The sequence below is a fragment of the Melospiza melodia genome, chromosome 2 (genome assembly GCF_035770615.1).
Source record: "Melospiza melodia melodia isolate bMelMel2 chromosome 2, bMelMel2.pri, whole genome shotgun sequence".
NCBI classification, from domain to species: Eukaryota; Metazoa; Chordata; class Aves; order Passeriformes; family Passerellidae; genus Melospiza; species Melospiza melodia.
Window position 1 is genome coordinate 27,672,887 of NC_086195.1, and position 19,998 is coordinate 27,692,884.

Sequence of the window (19,998 nt, forward strand, 5' to 3'; positions counted from 1 at the left end):
AAGAAATTTCACTTCTAGCCCTAATTTGTCAGACACTTTTCTCAGTGGTCAACCCTACCTGCTATCATCTGAGAGTTAATTAATTCCTTCTTCTGTTAATTAATTAAATAAAGTATACAGCCAATAAAGTGCACAGGACAAGTCCTGTATACAAACCGCCATCTTTCTCCCAAGTCTGGATGCAGACCACTGATAATTATTCAAAGCACAATTTTCCAACCAGTGGCTATAAAACCACTCTCTCAGCAAATCCAACAAGCACGTAACTAGAAGGCTCTGGCTTAAGCTTGTAACCTTCTCTGGAAATTAATCTTCATGATTTTTGCAAAACACTACTGTAACACCTCCTTAACAACATATTCTTTTAGAAGCCAGAGTGCCTCTTCCAAACATATCTGGATTGGGAACAGATGGCATTAGAAGAATAAAGTGGTGTCCAGTTGAAATCCCTTACTGAGCAAGGTCTAAGAAGCACCACAAAGCCCATTTTGTTCCCAAAAAACTCTCAAGGAAAAAAAGGCAATTTATGTAGCTGATATATGACCAAAATATCACTTCTTTGGGAGGCTGAAATTCATTCTACCTGCTCTTCCTTCACTGAGAGCTGCCATAGATGAAAAAACAAAAAAGTCCACCACTCAAAGGACTGTCACATTTGAATCAGTAAAGCTTGATGAAGGTGCTGGACATGCCACCCAAATAGGAAAACTTAAACCTAGCAAAATGCAGAATTGTGAGTTGGAAAAAAACAACACGAGGTATATTCTAAGGGGAGGCGTCCATTGATCGGTATTTGCTTAATGTTCAGACTTCCTAGCACAAACCTTTATGTATCCTAATTTAAAACACTTAGGTCCACTTAAGAGTAAGTGAGTAAATCAAATCTGTACATTAGCATTACATCCATAGTCAGACATATATCTGTTTTGGGCTGAGGGTTTAAGGTCTATGGGCTGCTTTGATTTTTGGGTTTTTTTAAGGCTAACAGCAACCCAAACCAGACAGTTCATATGTTGTCATGTGTCTTTGTGTTTCAATTCAACAAAGCCAGAGCAATGTATGGTTTTCTTAAGCTGGAAAAAATCTGCAGTATTCTATTTTTTATGGAATATATAAATATACAACGGAAAATACAAATCTACTCAAGCTTACGTTGTTCATAAGAAAGTTGTTCATCCAACTTTATTATTTAGTCAGAAATTTCTTTCCTAGGATGACTTGAAAAACACATATTACCCATTTTTCTGCCTTTCTAGGGCATCTGAAATGGAGTACACTACATTTAAAATTACAAAGATCAAGACTTTCTAGCATTTAAGACAACCATGCAAACTCCTTTCTGTAAGAGCTTCCAGGACATTCAGACCATGAAGTAGATTTGCAAAGATTAGCAAAATATTTATTCGAAGTAACTTTAAATACAGTATCTTTGAAAAAAAATCTAACTTTCTTTCCATGTTTTATCAGAGACTATAGCCACATTTTTGAATGACTTTGCCTCATTAGCCAAATGGAACAAGAAGTAAAGGTCAGGACCATCTGAAACTTTTTGTACCAGACCCTTATTTTACATCTCTACTTTGGGATTTCTTAGGCTGATTCAAAGCCTGTATCTGACCACTGTATGGACAAGGTTTTTGGCAGTGCTGTGGAGGAAGACTGGTGCTAGGCAGTGCTTTGTCCTCTTGTGCTCCAAATAAAAGTTTTTTTCATGAATGACATAAAATATTTAGACATTTTGCAATTGATTTTTTTAAAAGAAACACTACCTCTTCTCCTTTGCTGTTGTCTAGTACGCTGCAAGAGAAAAAAAGTCAGAATAATCAAAGAATAGCAAAATAATTTTATCCATTGTATTCATTTACTTTGCTATAGCCCACAACTACAAATCCCTTCCATTTTCTCAGGTTTCCCTGGCCTAACCAGAAAAGCCACAAGTATCTTGTAAAACTTACCTGATCATTCACTTTTTCCCTTCCTGTTGCCGCTAAAGTCACTGCAAGAACATACCTGCGCCCACAGAAGAGGCTGAGACACAGAATTTCCCTCACAGTCTTTTATGGATTTGGTTGGGAAACCTGGGCGCCAAGGCTTAGTGGACTGTGCACAAGGCATTACCAGGAGTGGAAAGGGAACCCTAAATACAGCCTCTTCTTGGTCTCCATTAATCCACTCATGCTGCCTCAGACTGAACTGCATTCCTCATCATGCCCTCACTGTGTGGGGCTCAGAACAGCTCCTGTGTTACTGCCAAGGCACGCCATACAGGCCATGGGTTTACCTGACACACTGACCGGTGAGACTGCAAAGATTCTTTAAATATTTGGCATTATTTCACAGGGGAAAAAATACAGAAACCAAAGATGAAACCAGAAACCCCTGCTGAATCAAAGAACAAAGATAAATTGATTCAATGCATTAACTGCACGGAATGCATTCTGAGGAGTTCCAAAAACACACATTCCCAACAGATAGCAATTGAAAGAAAAAATTTCTCCAGGTTTACAAGTGGTGCTAACCACTGATAAATAGTCATCTATTTAGCCAGATGCATCGGAAACACCTAAACTATCCTAAAACTCTATTGTAAAGCAGGTGATGACCTTCTCAATACCTCTGAAAATATTCTATAGCATGGCAAGATTAGAATATAATCCTATCTATCTATCTATCCATCCACAAAGAAATACTGCTGCATTTTGGCTGCATGGTAGGACTGTACTATTAAATACCGTAAATCCTTTCTTGCAGGTTTTAGCATCTTTCCTTGACGTACGGTCCTGTCGTTTAGGTCCTAGAAAAAAACAAAAAGTAAAAATATTACCACTTATCATAATACCATCTATACTGAATATCACTCTAACAAACATTTAGGAACAACATATTACAGAATAACAAAACATTAGCAAATCTGAACTGTCTGCCACCACATTTGCTGAAATAAAAATTTAAAGGAAAACAAACCAGGAGAATACGGCAATTCAAGCTGAGAAGTCACGCAAGAGAAAAAAGAGCATCACATGCTGAGTCCAGCAAGACTGAGCTAAAATCCCAAGAGCATTACAGCCCCTTATTCAAGCAAGAGGAGAAAAGAGGCAAAAGATTTTAGGTTCTAGATTTTAGTCAATGAATGCAGACTCCATGGTATCTGGGGTTAGTTAAAGCCATAACTAAGGCTCTACGGGACCGAGATCCATACTCCTTCCATTTTGAACAGAGATCACTAACCAAAAGAACAACCAATCCTTTACCAATGCAAAGCTGTCTATTACAGTACTCTTGAATGCTTCCTTCCTCTCCCATTGGATAATGTGTATGAAATGCAAGCCTGCCAGTCTGTAAAAACCTTTGGTGCACAAGTGGTAGTTCTCCGATCTCTCCAGGAAGTTATAAAAACTGAGACGGCAATTCATGAACGTGGTAGTTCTTATAGGGCTTCATTTTAGGTGAAGAGGAAGAAGGCCACTCATGGAAGTGATTTTCTGGGAAGAGCTGCTGAAAGCTTCTCCTGGGCCTGGCAAAACTAATTGCCGGCTGGCTCTGAGAAGAGGCATGCCGCTAAGCCAGTTAGAGAAGCTGGTAACGCCTCTATGCCAACGTATTTAAGCAGCAGAAACACTGCGAGAAGCTCTCGATCTCTGCGCTCTCCGAGGAGTGGCGCCGCTCCCTTTCCTTTCCTGGTGGAGCCTGCAGGGCCGCGCTCCGGGCCCGTCTGGCGCGGCGAGGAACCACGCGGCCGACACCAGTGCCGGGAGCGGCCGCGTGGCCGGGAACGCGCGGCTGGAATTGGCGACCAGGGCGCTGCTGTCTTGGCAGGGCTCGCAAGGAACTCGGTTCCCTTGGCCGCTCCTGGGCAGCCGTGCTGCAGACAGACGGGCCAGGGCGGCGGCGGCTTTTCCTTCGCGCCGCCCACGTGAAGAGAAGGCGCAAAATGGAGCCGGCGGGGACCTCGCCCTCACAGCGGGCAATTCTCTCGCGCAGAGCCCGGACGGGATCCGCCTTTCAACACTGCAGAACTCTGCAAAATCTTCTCGACTGATAGCACGTGAGAACAGACGAACCTACAAACACCAACTCTCTCCCAGATCCAAAAAAAAGGAAGGGTGAAGACATCTGGGGAACACAAGAGTGACACTAAAGCCGGTGCAAAGAAGGGATGGGGACAAGAAGAGCCCCAGGCCTCAGAGCTGAAATTCTTCTACAAGCTGTGGTGAAGATTAGAATACTACAAATTATTTCCCTGTAATTAATGAAGTAGCTAGAAGGATGGAGAATGCTCCCGAATCCCATGACAAAGAAGCGCTCAGGCTAGAATTTGGACATGCTGAGAAGCTGTGATCTGTGAGAGGCCTGAGCAGAGAGAGAGAGAGGTAGAATAACCCTTGCTTTCAGAGACAGAGGAAGAGGACACTTGCTTTTATACTACAACAGCTCATCCTTAAAAATTGCAGCCCATGAACTAATGGCCCAGGGGCACAAGGCAGTTGTGAGAAGACCACTCTGCCCATTGACACTCGTCAAAGCAGGTTTCAGGTGTGACTGCAACCTGTAAAAATTCAAACCACAATAAAAAGATCACAGAAAATTCCCTCCCATCTCCCACAGAAAGGACCCCATGGCATAGCAAGAGACTCCTCTCCCTAAGTGAACTGAAACAGAAGTTTTACAAGCCACACACTCACCAAAACCCCCATACTTTTCTCTTCCTATGCTCTCAGTGAGAAATAAAAAAAGGCAGGGGATGGTTGGGGGGGGGGGGCGGTAGGTAAAAGTACTCTAAAGGTTTTAATTCTCATTATCATCTTTTTGATTGTGTAAATAAAATTTCCTTCATACCTTTTAAAGTGTTTTTCTCCAATTCCTTATCTCACCCCACAAGCTTTTTAATTCTTCTCTCCTCCTCCTATGCTCAACCACAGCAGAGCAGAAAGAATGGTTTTCTTTGGTAGATGCACTGGCTTTTAGCCAGCACCAAGCCCTGACGTATCATAATCTTCATTTCAGTGATAATAAAATCTGCCAGAAACATTTAATTTCCCAGAAAAGCCACCAAGATACTAAGTCACAAGTCCCACTCAAACCCATATTTATATAGAATCTATTTTAAAACAATAGCATGCTTCCCCTCAATAAGCTTTCCATAAGCATTATTGCCCTATAACGCATCAACCATCACAATGAAAAACTGGATAAATATTGTCATGGGCCCACATGGTTTGGATTCATGTTAGCCACATGGGAACATGCAATGACAAGTTAAGTAAACTGTCTACCTACTACGCCCTGGTGCTTGTAATTAATCAGAGCAGTATTCAGAATACTAAGTGGACACGAAAAGACACAATCCATTCAAGCCCACCAATCCCTTTGCTTCCTCTCAGTCTTCTCCATTTTGATTCTACCTACAAGTCACCCATACATTATCCATTTGTTTACCCTGAACCTTGCTAATAACCATTGTCTTGTCTAAAACTGGGCATGCAATAAACTAAAAGTGCACAAGGAGTAAACAATTGGTATTATACTGTACATATGAAACAACACACCTTTGTGAAGCTTAGTAAAATACAGTATCCGTGGCACTTAAATATTCTGCAGCTGCCAACACTTGCATGGCTTAGTAAGTCTGCACATACAGTATGCAAACATTGTAGCTTTAAGGAGTTCTTACTGTCAGGTCTATGGTAGGAGGAGGAGGAGGAGGAGAAGAAGCTCATAATCGTTTTATTGGATGCTGCTATGAAAATACCAGAGTCTGAAGCACTTCACTCATTTATCCCACGAGTGCAAAAGGCAAAGGAACTTACAGAAGCCAAGCTACAGGTGCGTCTGAAATATTTTTCTAGCTATCATTGAGCAGGCCGAGAAAAATGGCATGCTTTTTAAATTGGCAGACATTATTTCATCATTCAAATGCTTATTTGCAGCCATCCTCACAAATCAAAGTAGGAAACATTTCCATCGACAGGGAAGAAATTGCCAGCCTTAGAGGCAGCTAAGTAGATGAGCAAGCTAATTGAATACCACAATATATAAACCCAAAGCTAATCATATACTTTACTGCAACTCCTCTTTCAGCCATTAATGCTGGGTACTTCCAAGCTATAGCTTAGACCAAGAAAAACACTGGAAGTTTTCATTTGCTCAAGAATCAAAAATGTTGAATGTTGAATACCAGCAGAAAATATTACAAAAAGCCAGTCAAAATCTTTGGCCAGTAATTAAAGCAACCAAGTAATTCTATGGAAATACAAAGGCAAAACCTCCCCAGAAATGAAACACTTTTCCTAAACAATATTGATGAATCCAAATTTTTTAAAGAAATACATTTGAACAACAGACAAAAGACTTAATTGTACCAAGTAGTTCTTGCCCCGGCAAAGTTGAACGACGACTTTTTGACGAACTTGTTGGTATCTGAAAAACATAAAAAGAAAAAAACAATCTAACATTCTGAGCTTTTTGCATGCTAAACATATCATCAAAACCTTACTTGTGACTTCCTTGCCTCTTGCTGTTCTGGGTCATGTACAGTTATGGCCTTTTAAGGGCTCAGCCAAGTTCAGACAAAATGGAAAACACATAGTCTAAGGCTTCAGTAGGAAGTTTTAGGAGTTACTAGTTTATTCTTGGAAAGCTATTCATCATTTTTTCAACTTATACATTACATGTCATGTACTAATCCCTACCCCAAATATAAGAATTTATCCATGGATATATATCTACACACACACACACACACACACACACTTGAGTAATCTACACATCTCTGGCAGCTCCAGCAGAAAAGAGAAGCTGTATCCTGACACTTCACCTCTGACCTTCCTTGCTCCCCAAATCAAAACAAAGCTAATTCTTTTGCTTTGAGCCTCTACAAAGCTCAGATTTACACTTTTAAGAAAACTGACAGCTCAAAGATCAACCTGCACATCAGGGCTCCAAGAATAACATATAAAAGTAAAAAAAAAAAAAACGGAAAATACATTTCAAAAACATTTGCTCTGTTTCTTACATTTCATAGCTCTCAAAACCCCCAGATCCTACAAAATCTACACAGACATCAAGCAGAAGAACAATGGGAGAAGCACAGAGAAGTTGTGTCAGAATGCATTTAACTGCTGCCCAGGTCAAGAGCTTTGATTTTATTCTAACTAGCTAATGACTTAGAAGAGGAGAAATATCTTACCGTTATCCATTTGGGAATATTTCTCTCATCACCTTGTAATATCACATCCACTGGAACTCTTTTTTTCTTCAGGTTTTGTCCATCATCTACATTCAGATTCTTAGAGGAAAACAAAATTATTAAAACACATAAAACTTATTGGCACAGGCAACTCCAAACTGACTATTCTGATTTACTGCAAACTAGTGTTCTTCAGATCAGAATATATGCAACCTGCATAAAGTTATTTTTAATGTACACATTTTAAGCAAAAATCTGCCTCCACACGTGCCCCCCAGCAAAAAAAAAAAAACCCTATAATTCCATAGAAGGAACAATCTGTGAAGATATATAAAAAGGGATAATAAACAAGAATATTCAGGGAACAGCAAACACTGCCTTAAAGATCCTCTGATAAAAACCAACAAAAATCCCAAACAAATAAAGAAAGGAGAAAGAAAGAAAAATGGCTACAAAACTCTGACAATGACACCTGCAAATCTCTACTTGTATTCCCAACATCCTGTGGGAAGCCATATACAAATTAAGGCCTATTCTGCAACGACCCTCAATGTAGAACCTCAGAGAATTTTGTGATACAAGGCAATTCATTAGTTAAACTGTCACTTTCTGAAGCAGATTCAATTAGCTGTTGTCAGAGAGTGGACACCAGCACAGTGCTAGACAAGTGAGGAAAGCAAATCCCATTTTTGGCAACGCTATTGAAGCTAGCAAACCACAGGATTAAAATGGCTTCACAAACACAAAGTGCATGTTGTATATTTCCTCAACACTGTAAATAGTCTGGCTAGTCCTGACCATGGTCTAGTTTGGGAAGCAACAGCAGAAGATTCCAGCCTGCTTTTGTTATGGCAGCCATTACTGCTCATTTACCATTTCCTTCAAACCATGTAACCCACTTACGCTAGACCCCCAGGTGAACAACCATTCTTTTTGTAAGCGTTTTCACCTTAAGATCCATCTGGTTTCTCTTTTTCCTTAGCTAGAAAAGCCTTTCTCAGGGATGCCTGCTGATGCAGTACACTGTAGGCCTTTCTCTGGCCCACTGCTATTAGCAAGACAATAACATCACTTGTCATTGGTCTCTGTGACACTAATTATTGAACCCCTCACTTGCCAAAAATGTGCATTAAAATGCAGACAATATCAAGTCCTCCGCTGACTGCATCAGCTCATCAGGCAGGTGTAAACAACTCAAATAGTTAACAGCTTCTATTGAATCACTACATTCTATTGGACACCCAAAAGTTTTACCTTGAGATGAATTCCTTCAAATTTTCTTCCTACGGAGGCTACATCACCACCTTCTTCACCTGCAATTTGAAGGTAAATATTAAATCAAATATAGCTGAACTCAAAACAGAAATATTTTTAAGCACACACTCAGGGTTAAGAAACTTTGTTTGCCATCAGTTCTTTACGATTTATATTAAATACTTCAGGGAGTGAAACATTTTTAAAGCTCTTTCTTTTGAGGCTCTCCAAGATTCATTAATCATTAATGAACCATCCCCACTACATTCCTAAATATGCCAACAGGATTTTCTCTCACGCTTCCCCTTAGTAGCTTCCTGTTGCCAAGACCACCTCAGGACTCACAAAGTGAGAAATAAGACTTGAGAATATGAAAAAGCAAGACAGACTCTGGTCACTCAGTTTTAGGTATTCTATTCTGTGGGTGGTTTGGTGAATGGAATGCAACAAAATATTGTTTTCCTCGATGTAGGCAGACCTTCCAATTCATCATTAGCTAAAATCAGTCGTCCATGAGCATCAAATATATGACTGCATTTTCAGCCCTGCTTTCTGAACTGCCCTGCACTCACCAGAGGGAAGGAAAAAGGAGAGGGGAATAACCCTGGGAACCGTGAGTGAAAGAAATCTTGGTTACGGTACTACCACATCACTGCCTCGTCATACTACTCTTAAATTGCTATTTCTCTTTCTGCCATACAATCTTCTTCCTCCAGCACTACTGGGCACAAACCTGTCAGATTGCTTCCTAAATGTTCATCCGCATGAACAGACTGGACTGCTACAGAAATGGGCGCTTCTTGAGATAAAGGGAACAACTCCTGTCTCACAGAATGGCTGACCCCATCACATCAATTTTAAATTATTAACAAATAGCTTGCATCAGAGCATGAGTTGATTTGTATACAAGTGGAAAATTCTCCTACGCGTGAGTCCTCCAAAATCTAGTTTTAGCATATCCTCAATGTGCTGGCAATCATACTTTCAAGTCACAGGATCTTCAGTAATTAGCAGTGGGCCATGGCACAGAATGGAAAACTAAAAGTATTCTCTCCAGGGAATCCAAAAGTGGTCTTCAAGGCCAAAAGGGAAATTCACTAACACCTTTGCACCTCAAAGGGAAAACAGAGAGGAAGAAAGACAACTTCCACCTTCCTCTCGCAAAACTATGACCTTTACTACAGAAAGCTATTTCACAGGAGGTGCATCCAAAACACTATCATTCTCTATCCCTTTCTCCAAATTAATTCAGTCCTCTGTGATAGCATCCTGCTGGATACAAGACATTGTTAGATTTACTCTGCCATGCTACTTCCTGAGAAAGCAAGAAATGGTAATCCTAATAACTTTCCCTATTAAGGACAGACTTGCTGGCCCAGGTGAGAGCTGCTCCACTTGACTTTTACCTGCTGTAGACAAGCTTTGCACACTTTCAACACAAAAATAGTGTTTAGTATCTGGAAGAATCTCTGCCTTCCCTGACTAGTGTGAAGTATTCTATATGAATACTAAAAATGGAGAACACCTGCCAAAACTAAAACTTTCGTTAAAACAGCTAAGGACTGATTTCTTCCCTTAAGTTAGTGAGCCCTATTGGTAAGCTTTTATGTATCAAAAAGCCACCAAAACCCAACCAAGAAAAAAGCGCCCTGAAAACACCCAACCAACTACCAACAGCCAGAACACCACAGTGCACTCAGTTTTTCATGGGAAGAATCTAGAGTCTACATCTTACAGGATTTGGAGACAGCTGGAACTCACAGAGGTTTCTACAAATCCTCACCAGACGCTTCGCAGACCATTCGTAAGAGGAGGAGAAGCTCATAATCATTTTATTGGATGCTGCTATGAAAATACCAGAGTCTGAAGCACTTCACTCATTTATCCCACGAGTGCAAAAGTCAAAGGAACTTACAGAAGCCAAGCTACAGGTGTCTCTGAAGTCTTTTTCCCACTTTTCATTGAGGAGGCCGAAAAAATGGCCTGCTTTCTAAATTGGCAGAAATTACTTCATCATTCAAATGCTTATTTGAAGCTATCCTCACAAATGACAGTAGGAAACATTTCCCTCAACAGGGAAGAAATGGCCAGCCTTAGAGGCAGCTATGTGGATGAGCAAGCTAACTGAACAGCAGCATAGGGAAACCCCAAGCTAACCATACTCTAGTACAACTTCCCTTTCAGCCATTAACTGCTGGCTACTGCCCAGCCATAGCTGAATCTATGAAAAACACTGCAAGTTTTCATTTGCTCTAGAATCAAACTGTTGAATAATACCAGGTATAAATACTTTTAAAAAGTCAAAGGCAGCTCCCACTAAGTAATGCAATCCAATAATTATTTGGGAATACAAGGTCAAAACCTCACTATCTTCCATTTTCTCAACAAAGTTCAAGAAAGGGTAGACAAACAGTACATGAAAGAACCCACCTGTATCAGATGTATCTGCACCAGAGTTCTCAGAAGATTCCTTAAAAGCACACAAAAGGAATTTTAATACCTGGTGTAGCTTAAACTATATTCATTAGCCCATAGCATTTTCTGCTTTCACTACTTGCTCAGTTCTTGGGGGATGGTGGGAGTAAAACAAATGCAGGTGTATTCCACAAATTGTGACCAAATCACACCATCTTTATTAACAAGTCTATACACAAACTTACTTTGAGTCCAAAGAAGCTATTCTAGACCACCCAGATTGTACAAATAGTCATTTAAAAAGTTAGACCCACATATTGCCTAACTAAAAAGGCGCTTGATGGTGAAGAGCCCAGATCCAACTGCTCTCTCTCCTCCTTCAAAAAAACCCTAATAAAACAGCTGAAAACCAGTACAGATATCGTGGCACAGGACCACCTGCTCATAAATGATTTCTTAGCTTTTGACTCCACAAATACATTTTCCCAAAGAGGCCAACATAGGACAGTTGGGGTTGGAAGGGACCTTAAAAATCATCTAGAACCAACCCCCTCTGTGATGGCCACATTGCTCAAAGGCTCACCCAGCCTGGCCTGCAACACTCCATCAAAACAGATGCAATGCAGCACCCATACCTGGCGTGCCGGTGAGTTCTCATCTCCAAGATCATGGCTCTGCTTCTCTGATATTTTGTAGCATGAATGGGAGAGGAAAATAAAAACTGCATTACTTTCATAATACTCACCCTCTCTTCCTATTTCTGTTTTCAATTTCTTTTATTTTTCCCTCTATTTACATCCTATCACCAGTGGCTCTAGTAATTGGTTTCTTTTTCTCATTCCCTCTCCCTCTGGCCAATCACACTACAATGAAACACAAACCAAAGTACTCCAGCACACTTTTGGTCACTATTGAACAGTGCAGGAAACCTGTTTTGTGTGCTTCATGTTCAAGGCACTTGTGCATATCTTCTAGCATGGTGTGTGCTACTTTTACAGCAGAGTGCAATATCCTTGGTTGGCTCAAGCAGCTTTCAAAATTGTCTCTTCAGCATTTGATTATTGCAAAGGAAGTCTATTACTCTGAACTTCTTTGCATGAAATTGAAGAAATTTCACTTCTAGCCCTAATTTGTCAGACACTTTTCTCAGTGGTCAACCCTACCTGCTATCATCTGAGAATTAATTAATTCCTTCTTCTGTTAATTAATTAAATAAAGTATTCAACCAATAAAGTGCACAGGACAAGTCCTGTATACAAACTGCCATCTTTCTCCCAAGTCTGGATGCAGACCACTGATAATTATTCAAAGCACAATTTTCCAACCAGTGGCTATAAAACCACTCTCTCAGCAAATCCAACAAGCACGTAACTAGAAGGCTCTGGCTTAAGCTTGTAACCTTCTCTGGAAATTAATCTTCATGATTTTTGCAAAACACTACTGTAACACCTCCTTAACAACATATTCTTTTAGAAGCCAGAGTGCCTCTTCCAAACATATCTGGATTGGGAACAGATGGCATTAGAAGAATAAAGTGGTGTCCAGTTGAAATCCCTTACTGAGCAAGGTCTAAGAAGCATCACAAAGCCCATTTTGTTCCCAAAAAACTCTCAAGGAAAAAAAGGCAATTTATGTAGCTGATATATGACCAAAATATCACTTCCCTGGGAGGCTGAAATTTATTCTACCTGCTCTTCCTTCACTGAGAGCTGCCATAGATGAAAAAACAAAAAAGTCCACCTCTCAAAGGACTGTCACATTTGAATCAGTAAAGCTTGATGAAGGTGCTGGACATGCCACCCAAACAGGAAAACTTAAACCTAGCAAAATGCAGAATTGTGAGTTGGAAAAAAAACAACACGAGGTATATTCTAAGGGGAGGCGTCCATTGATCGGTATTTGCTTAATGTTCAGACTTCCTAGCACAAACCTTTATGTATCCTAATTTAAAACACTTAGGTCCACTTAAGAGTAAGTGAGTAAATCAAATCTGTACATTAGCATTACATCCATAGTCAGACATATATCTGTTTTGGGCTGAGGGTTTAAGGTCTATGGGCTGCTTTGATTTTTGGGTTTTTTTAAGGCTAACAGCAACCCAAACCAGACAGTTCATATGTTGTCATGTGTCTTTGTGTTTCAATTCAACAAAGCCAGAGCAATGTATGGTTTTCTTAAGCTGGAAAAAATCTGCAATATTCTATTTTTTATGGAATATATAAATATACAACGGAAAATACAAATCTACTCAAGCTTACGTTGTTCATAAGAAAGTTGTTCATCCAACTTTATTATTTAGTCAGAAATTTCTTTCCTAGGATGACTTGAAAAACACATATTACCCATTTTTCTGCCTTTCTAGGGCATCTGAAATGGAGTACACTACATTTAAAATTACAAAGATCAAGACTTTCTAGCATTTAAGACAACCATGCAAACTCCTTTCTGTAAGAGCTTCCAGGACATTCAGACCATGAAGTAGATTTGCAAAGATTAGCAGAATATTTATTCGAAGTAACTTTAAATACAGTATCTTTGAAAAAAAATCTAACTTTCTTTCCATGTTTTATCAGAGACTATAGCCACATTTTTGAATGACTTTGCCTCATTAGCCAAATGGAACAAGAAGTAAAGGTCAGGACCATCTGAAACTTTTTGTACCAGACCCTTATTTTACATCTCTACTTTGGGATTTCTTAGGCTGATTCAAAGCCTGTATCTGACCACTGTATGGACAAGGTTTTTGGCAGTGCTGTGGAGGAAGACTGGTGCTAGGCAGTGCTTTGTCCTCTTGTGCTCCAAATAAAAGTTTTTTTCATGAATGACATAAAATATTTAGACATTTTGCAATTGATTTTTTTAAAAGAAACACTACCTCTTCTCCTTTGCTGTTGTCTAGTACGCTGCAAGAGAAAAAAAGTCAGAATAATCAAAGAATAGCAAAATAATTTTATCCATTGTATTCATTTACTTTGCTATAGCCCACAACTACAAATCCCTTCCATTTTCTCAGGTTTCCCTGGCCTAACCAGAAAAGCCACAAGTATCTCGTAAAACTTACCTGATCATTCACTTTTTCCCTTCCTGTTGCCGCTAAAGTCACTGCAAGAACATACCTGCGCCCACAGAAGAGGCTGAGACACAGAATTTCCCTCACAGTCTTTTATGGATTTGGTTGGGAAACCTGGGCGCCAAGGCTTAGTGGACTGTGCACAAGGCATTACCAGGAGTGGAAAGGGAACCCTAAATACAGCCTCTTCTTGGTCTCCATTAATCCACTCATGCTGCCTCAGACTGAACTGCATTCCTCATCATGCCCTCACTGTGTGGGGCTCAGAACAGCTCCTGTGTTACTGCCAAGGCACGCCATACAGGCCATGGGTTTACCTGACACACTGACCGGTGAGACTGCAAAGATTCTTTAAATATTTGGCATTATTTCACAGGGGAAAAAATACAGAAACCAAAGATGAAACCAGAAACCCCTGCTGAATCAAAGAACAAAGATAAATTGATTCAATGCATTAACTGCACGGAATGCATTCTGAGGAATTCCAAAAACACACATTCCCAACAGATAGCAATTGAAAGAAAAAATTTCTCCAGGTTTACAAGTGGTGCTAACCACTGATAAATAGTCATCTATTTAGCCAGATGCATCGGAAACACCTAAACTATCCTAAAACTCTATTGTAAAGCAGGTGATGACCTTCTCAATACCTCTGAAAATATTCTATAGCATGGCAAGATTAGAATATAGTCCTATCTATCTATCCATCCACAAAGAAATACTGCTGCATTTTGGCTGCATGGTAGGACTGTACTATTAAATACCGTAAATCCTTTCTTGCAGGTTTTAGCATCTTTCCTTGACGTACGGTCCTGTCGTTTAGGTCCTAGAAAAAAACAAAAAGTAAAAATATTACCACTTATCATAATACCATCTATACTGAATATCACTCTAACAAACATTTAGGAACAACATATTACAGAATAACAAAACATTAGCAAATCTGAACTGTCTGCCACCACATTTGCTGAAATAAAAATTTAAAGGAAAACAAACCAGGAGAATACGGCAATTCAAGCTGAGAAGTCACGCAAGAGAAAAAAGAGCATCACATGCTGAGTCCAGCAAGACTGAGCTAAAATCCCAAGAGCATTACAGCCCCTTATTCAAGCAAGAGGAGGAAAGAGGCAAAAGATTTTAGGTTCTAGATTTTAGTCAATGAATGCAGACTCCATGGTATCTGAGGTTAGTTAAAGCCATAACTAAGGCTCTACGGGACTGAGATCCATACTCCTTCCATTTTGAACAGAGATCACTAACCAAAAGAACAACCAATCCTTTACCAATGCAAAGCTGTCTATTACAGTACTCTTGAATGCTTCCTTCCTCTCCCACTGGATAATGTGTATGAAATGCAAGCCTGCCAGTCTGTAAAAACCTTTGGTGCACAAGTGGTAGTTCTCCGATCTCTCCAGGAAGTTATAAAAACTGAGACGGCAATTCATGAACGTGGTAGTTCTTATAGGGCTTCATTTTAGGTGAAGAGGAAGAAGGCCACTCATGGAAGTGATTTTCTGGGAAGAGCTGCTGAAAGCTTCTCCTGGGCCTGGCAAAACTAATTGCCGGCTGGCTCTGAGAAGAGGCATGCCGCTAAGCCAGTTAGAGAAGCTGGTAACGCCTCTATGCCAACGTATTTAAGCAGCAGAAACACCGCGAGAAGCTCTCGATCTCTGTGCTCTCCGAGGAGTGGCGCCGCTCCCTTTCCTTTCCTGGTGGAGCCTGCAGGGCCGCGCTCCGGGCCCGTCTGGCGCGGCGAGGAACCACGCGGCCGACACCAGTGCCGGGAGCGGCCGCGTGGCCGGGAACGCGCGGCTGGAATTGGCGACCAGGGCGCTGCTGTCTTGGCAGGGCTCGCAAGGAACTCGGTTCCCTTGGCCGCTCCTGGGCAGCCGTGCTGCAGACAGACGGGCCAGGGCGGCAGCGGCTTTTCCTTCGCGCCGCCCACGTGAAGAGAAGGCGCAAAATGGAGCCGGCGGGGACCTCGCCCTCACAGCGGGCAATTCTCTCGCGCAGAGCCCGGACGGGATCCGCCTTTCAACACTGCAGAACTCTGCAAAATCTTCTCGACTGATAGCACGTGAGAACAGACGAACCTACAAACACCAACTCTCTCCCAGATCCAAAAACAAGGAAGGGTGAAGACATCTGGGGAACACAAGAGTGACACTAAAGCCGGTGCAAAGAAGGGATGGGGACAAGAAGAGCCCCAGGCCTCAGAGCTGAAATTCTTCTACAAGCTGTGGTGAAGATTAGAATACTACAAATTATTTCCCTGTAATTAATGAAGTAGCTAGAAGGATGGAGAATGCTCCCGAATCCCATGACAAAGAAGCGCTCAGGCTAGAATTTGGACATGCTGAGAAGCTGTGATCTGTGAGAGGCCTGAGCAGAGAGAGAGAGAGGTAGAACAACCCTTGCTTTCAGAGACAGAGGAAGAGGACACTTGCTTTTATACTACAACAGCTCATCCTTAAAAATTGCAGCCCATGAACTAATGGCCCAGGGGCACAAGGCAGTTGTGAGAAGACCACTCTGCCCGTTGACACTCGTCAAAGCAGGTTTCAGGTGTGACTGCAACCTGTAAAAATTCAAACCACAATAAAAAGATCACAGAAAATTCCCTCCCATCTCCCATAGAAAGGACCCCATGGCATAGCAAGAGACTCCTCTCCCTAAGTGAACTGAAACAGAAGTTTTACAAGCCACACACTCACCAAAACCCCCATACTTTTCTCTTCCTATGCTCTCAGTGAGAAATAAAAAAAGGCAGGGGATGGTTGGGGGGGGGGGCGGTAGGTAAAAGTACTCTAAAGGTTTTAATTCTCATTATCATCTTTTTGATTGTGTAAATAAAATTTCCTTCATACCTTTTAAAGTGTTTTTCTCCAATTCCTTATCTCACCCCATAAGCTTTTTAATTCTTCTCTCCTCCTCCTATGCTCAACCACAGCAGAGCAGAAAGAATGGTTTTCTTTGGTAGATGCACTGGCTTTTAGCCAGCACCAAGCCCTGACGTATCATAATCTTCATTTCAGTGATAATAAAATCTGCCAGAAACATTTAATTTCCCAGAAAAGCCACCAAGATACTAAGTCACAAGTCCCACTCAAACCCATATTTATATAGAATCTATTTTAAAACAATAGCATGCTTCCCCTCAATAAGCTTTCCATAAGCATTATTGCCCTATAACGCATCAACCATCACAATGAAAAACTGGATAAATATTGTCATGGGCCCACATGGTTTGGATTCATGTTAGCCACATGGGAACATGCAATGACAAGTTAAGTAAACTGTCTACCTACTACGCCCTGGTGCTTGGCAGAGCAGTAATTAATCAGAGCAGTATTCAGAATACTAAGTGGACACGAAAAGACACAATCCATTCAAGCCCACCAATCCCTTTGCTTCCTCTCAGTCTTCTCCATTTTGATTCTACCTACAAGTCACCCATACATTATCCATTTGTTTACCCTGAACCTTGCTAATAACCATTGTCTTGTCTAAAACTGGGCATGCAATAAACTAAAAGTGCACAAGGAGTAAACAATTGGTATTATACTGTACATATGAAACAACACACCTTTGTGAAGCTTAGTAAAATACAGTATCCGTGGCACTTAAATATTCTGCAGCTGCCAACACTTGCATGGCTTAGTAAGTCTGCACATACAGTATGCAAACATTGTAGCTTTAAGGAGTTCTTACTGTCAGGTCTATGGTAGGAGGAGGAGGAGGAGGAGAAGAAGCTCATAATCGTTTTATTGGATGCTGCTATGAAAATACCAGAGTCTGAAGCACTTCACTCATTTATCCCACGAGTGCAAAAGGCAAAGGAACTTACAGAAGCCAAGCTACAGGTGCGTCTGAAATATTTTTCTAGCTATCATTGAGCAGGCCGAGAAAAATGGCATGCTTTTTAAATTGGCAGACATTATTTCATCATTCAAATGCTTATTTGCAGCCATCCTCACAAATCAAAGTAGGAAACATTTCCATCGACAGGGAAGAAATTGCCAGCCTTAGAGGCAGCTAAGTAGATGAGCAAGCTAATTGAATACCACAATATATAAACCCAAAGCTAATCATATACTTTACTGCAACTCCTCTTTCAGCCATTAATGCTGGGTACTTCCAAGCTATAGCTTAGACCAAGAAAAACACTGGAAGTTTTCATTTGCTCAAGAATCAAAAATGTTGAATGTTGAATACCAGCAGAAAATATTACAAAAAGCCAGTCAAAATCTTTGGCCAGTAATTAAAGCAACCAAGTAATTCTATGGAAATACAAAGGCAAAACCTCCCCAGAAATGAAACACTTTTCCTAAACAATATTGATGAATCCAAATTTTTTAAAGAAATACATTTGAACAACAGACAAAAGACTTAATTGTACCAAGTAGTTCTTGCCCTGGCAAAGTTGAACGACGACTTTTTGACGAACTTGTTGGTATCTGAAAAACATAAAAAGAAAAAAACAATCTAACATTCTGAGCTTTTTGCATGCTAAACATATCATCAAAACCTTACGTGTGACTTCCTTGCCTCTTGCTGTTCTGGGTCATGTACAGTTATGGCCTTTTAAGGGCTCAGCCAAGTTCAGACAAAATGGAAAACACATAGTCTAAGGCTTCAGTAGGAAGTTTTAGGAGTTACTAGTTTATTCTTGGAAAGCTATTCATCATTTTTTCAACTTATACATTACATGTCATGTACTAATCCCTACCCCAAATAAAAGAATTTATCCATGGATAGATATCTACACACACACACACACACACACACACTTGAGTAATCTACACATCTCTGGCAGCTCCAGCAGAAAAGAGAAGCTGTATCCTGACACTTCACCTCTGACCTTCCTTGCTCCCCAAATCAAAACAAAGCTAATTCTTTTGCTTTGAGCCTCTACAAAGCTCAGATTTACACTTTTAAGAAAACTGACAGCTCAAAGATCAACCTGCACATCAGGGCTCCAAGAATAACATATAAAAGTAAAAAAAAAAAAAACGGAAAATACATTTCAAAAACATTTGCTCTGTTTCTTACATTTCATAGCTCTCAAAACCCCCAGATCCTACAAAATCTACACAGACATCAAGCAGAAGAACAATGGGAGAAGCACAGAGAAGTTGTGTCAGAATGCATTTAACTGCTGCCCAGGTCAAGAGCTTTGATTTTATTCTAACTAGCTAATGACTTAGAAGAGGAGAAATATCTTACCGTTATCCATTTGGGAATATTTCTCTCATCACCTTGTAATATCACATCCACTGGAACTCTTTTTTTCTTCAGGTTTTGTCCATCATCTACATTCAGATTCTTAGAGGAAAACAAAATTATTAAAACACATAAAACTTATTGGCACAGGCAACTCCAAACTGACTATTCTGATTTACTGCAAACTAGTGTTCTTCAGATCAGAATATATGCAACCTGCATAAAGTTATTTTTAATGTACACATTTTAAGCAAAAATCTGCCTCCACACGTGCCCCCCAGCAAAAAAAAAAACCCTATAATTCCATAGAAGGAACAATCTGTGAAGATATATAAAAAGGGATAATAAACAAGAATATTCAGGGAACAGCAAACACTGCCTTAAAGATCCTCTGATAAAAACCAACAAAAATCCCAAACAAATAAAGAAAGGAGAAAGAAAGAAAAATGGCTACAAAACTCTGACAATGACACCTGCAAATCTCTACTTGTATTCCCAACATCCTGTGGGAAGCCATATACAAATTAAGGCCTATTCTGCAACGACCCTCAATGTAGAACCTCAGAGAATTTTGTGATACAAGGCAATTCATTAGTCAAACTGTCACTTTCTGAAGCAGATTCAATTAGCTGTTGTCAGAGAGTGGACACCAGCACAGTGCTAGACAAGTGAGGAAAGCAAATCCCATTTTTGGCAACGCTATTGAAGCTAGCAAACCACAGGATTAAAATGGCTTCACAAACACAAAGTGCATGTTGTATATTTCCTCAACACTGTAAATAGTCTGGCTAGTCCTGACCATGGTCTAGTTTGGGAAGCAACAGCAGAAGATTCCAGCCTGCTTTTGTTA

General features: G+C 40.4%; 1 protein-coding gene across 1 annotated transcript in view; it reads right to left on the bottom strand.

Annotated features, from left to right (window-relative positions):
* LOC134414970 (uncharacterized) overlaps positions 1-19,998 on the bottom strand; it is an 81,011-nt gene that overhangs the window by 36,941 nt on the left and 24,072 nt on the right. Inside the window, exons 15-25 of the mRNA XM_063150297.1 lie at positions 19,152-19,250; positions 18,325-18,382; positions 14,690-14,751; positions 13,731-13,758; positions 11,491-11,537; positions 10,871-10,910; positions 8,441-8,499; positions 7,187-7,285; positions 6,360-6,417; positions 2,733-2,794; positions 1,770-1,797 (exon numbers count right to left, since the gene is read on the bottom strand). Coding sequence (XP_063006367.1) covers positions 1,770-1,797; positions 2,733-2,794; positions 6,360-6,417; positions 7,187-7,285; positions 8,441-8,499; positions 10,871-10,910; positions 11,491-11,537; positions 13,731-13,758; positions 14,690-14,751; positions 18,325-18,382; positions 19,152-19,250 — 640 coding nt within the window. The remainder of the gene's footprint in view (positions 1-1,769; positions 1,798-2,732; positions 2,795-6,359; positions 6,418-7,186; positions 7,286-8,440; positions 8,500-10,870; positions 10,911-11,490; positions 11,538-13,730; positions 13,759-14,689; positions 14,752-18,324; positions 18,383-19,151; positions 19,251-19,998) is intronic.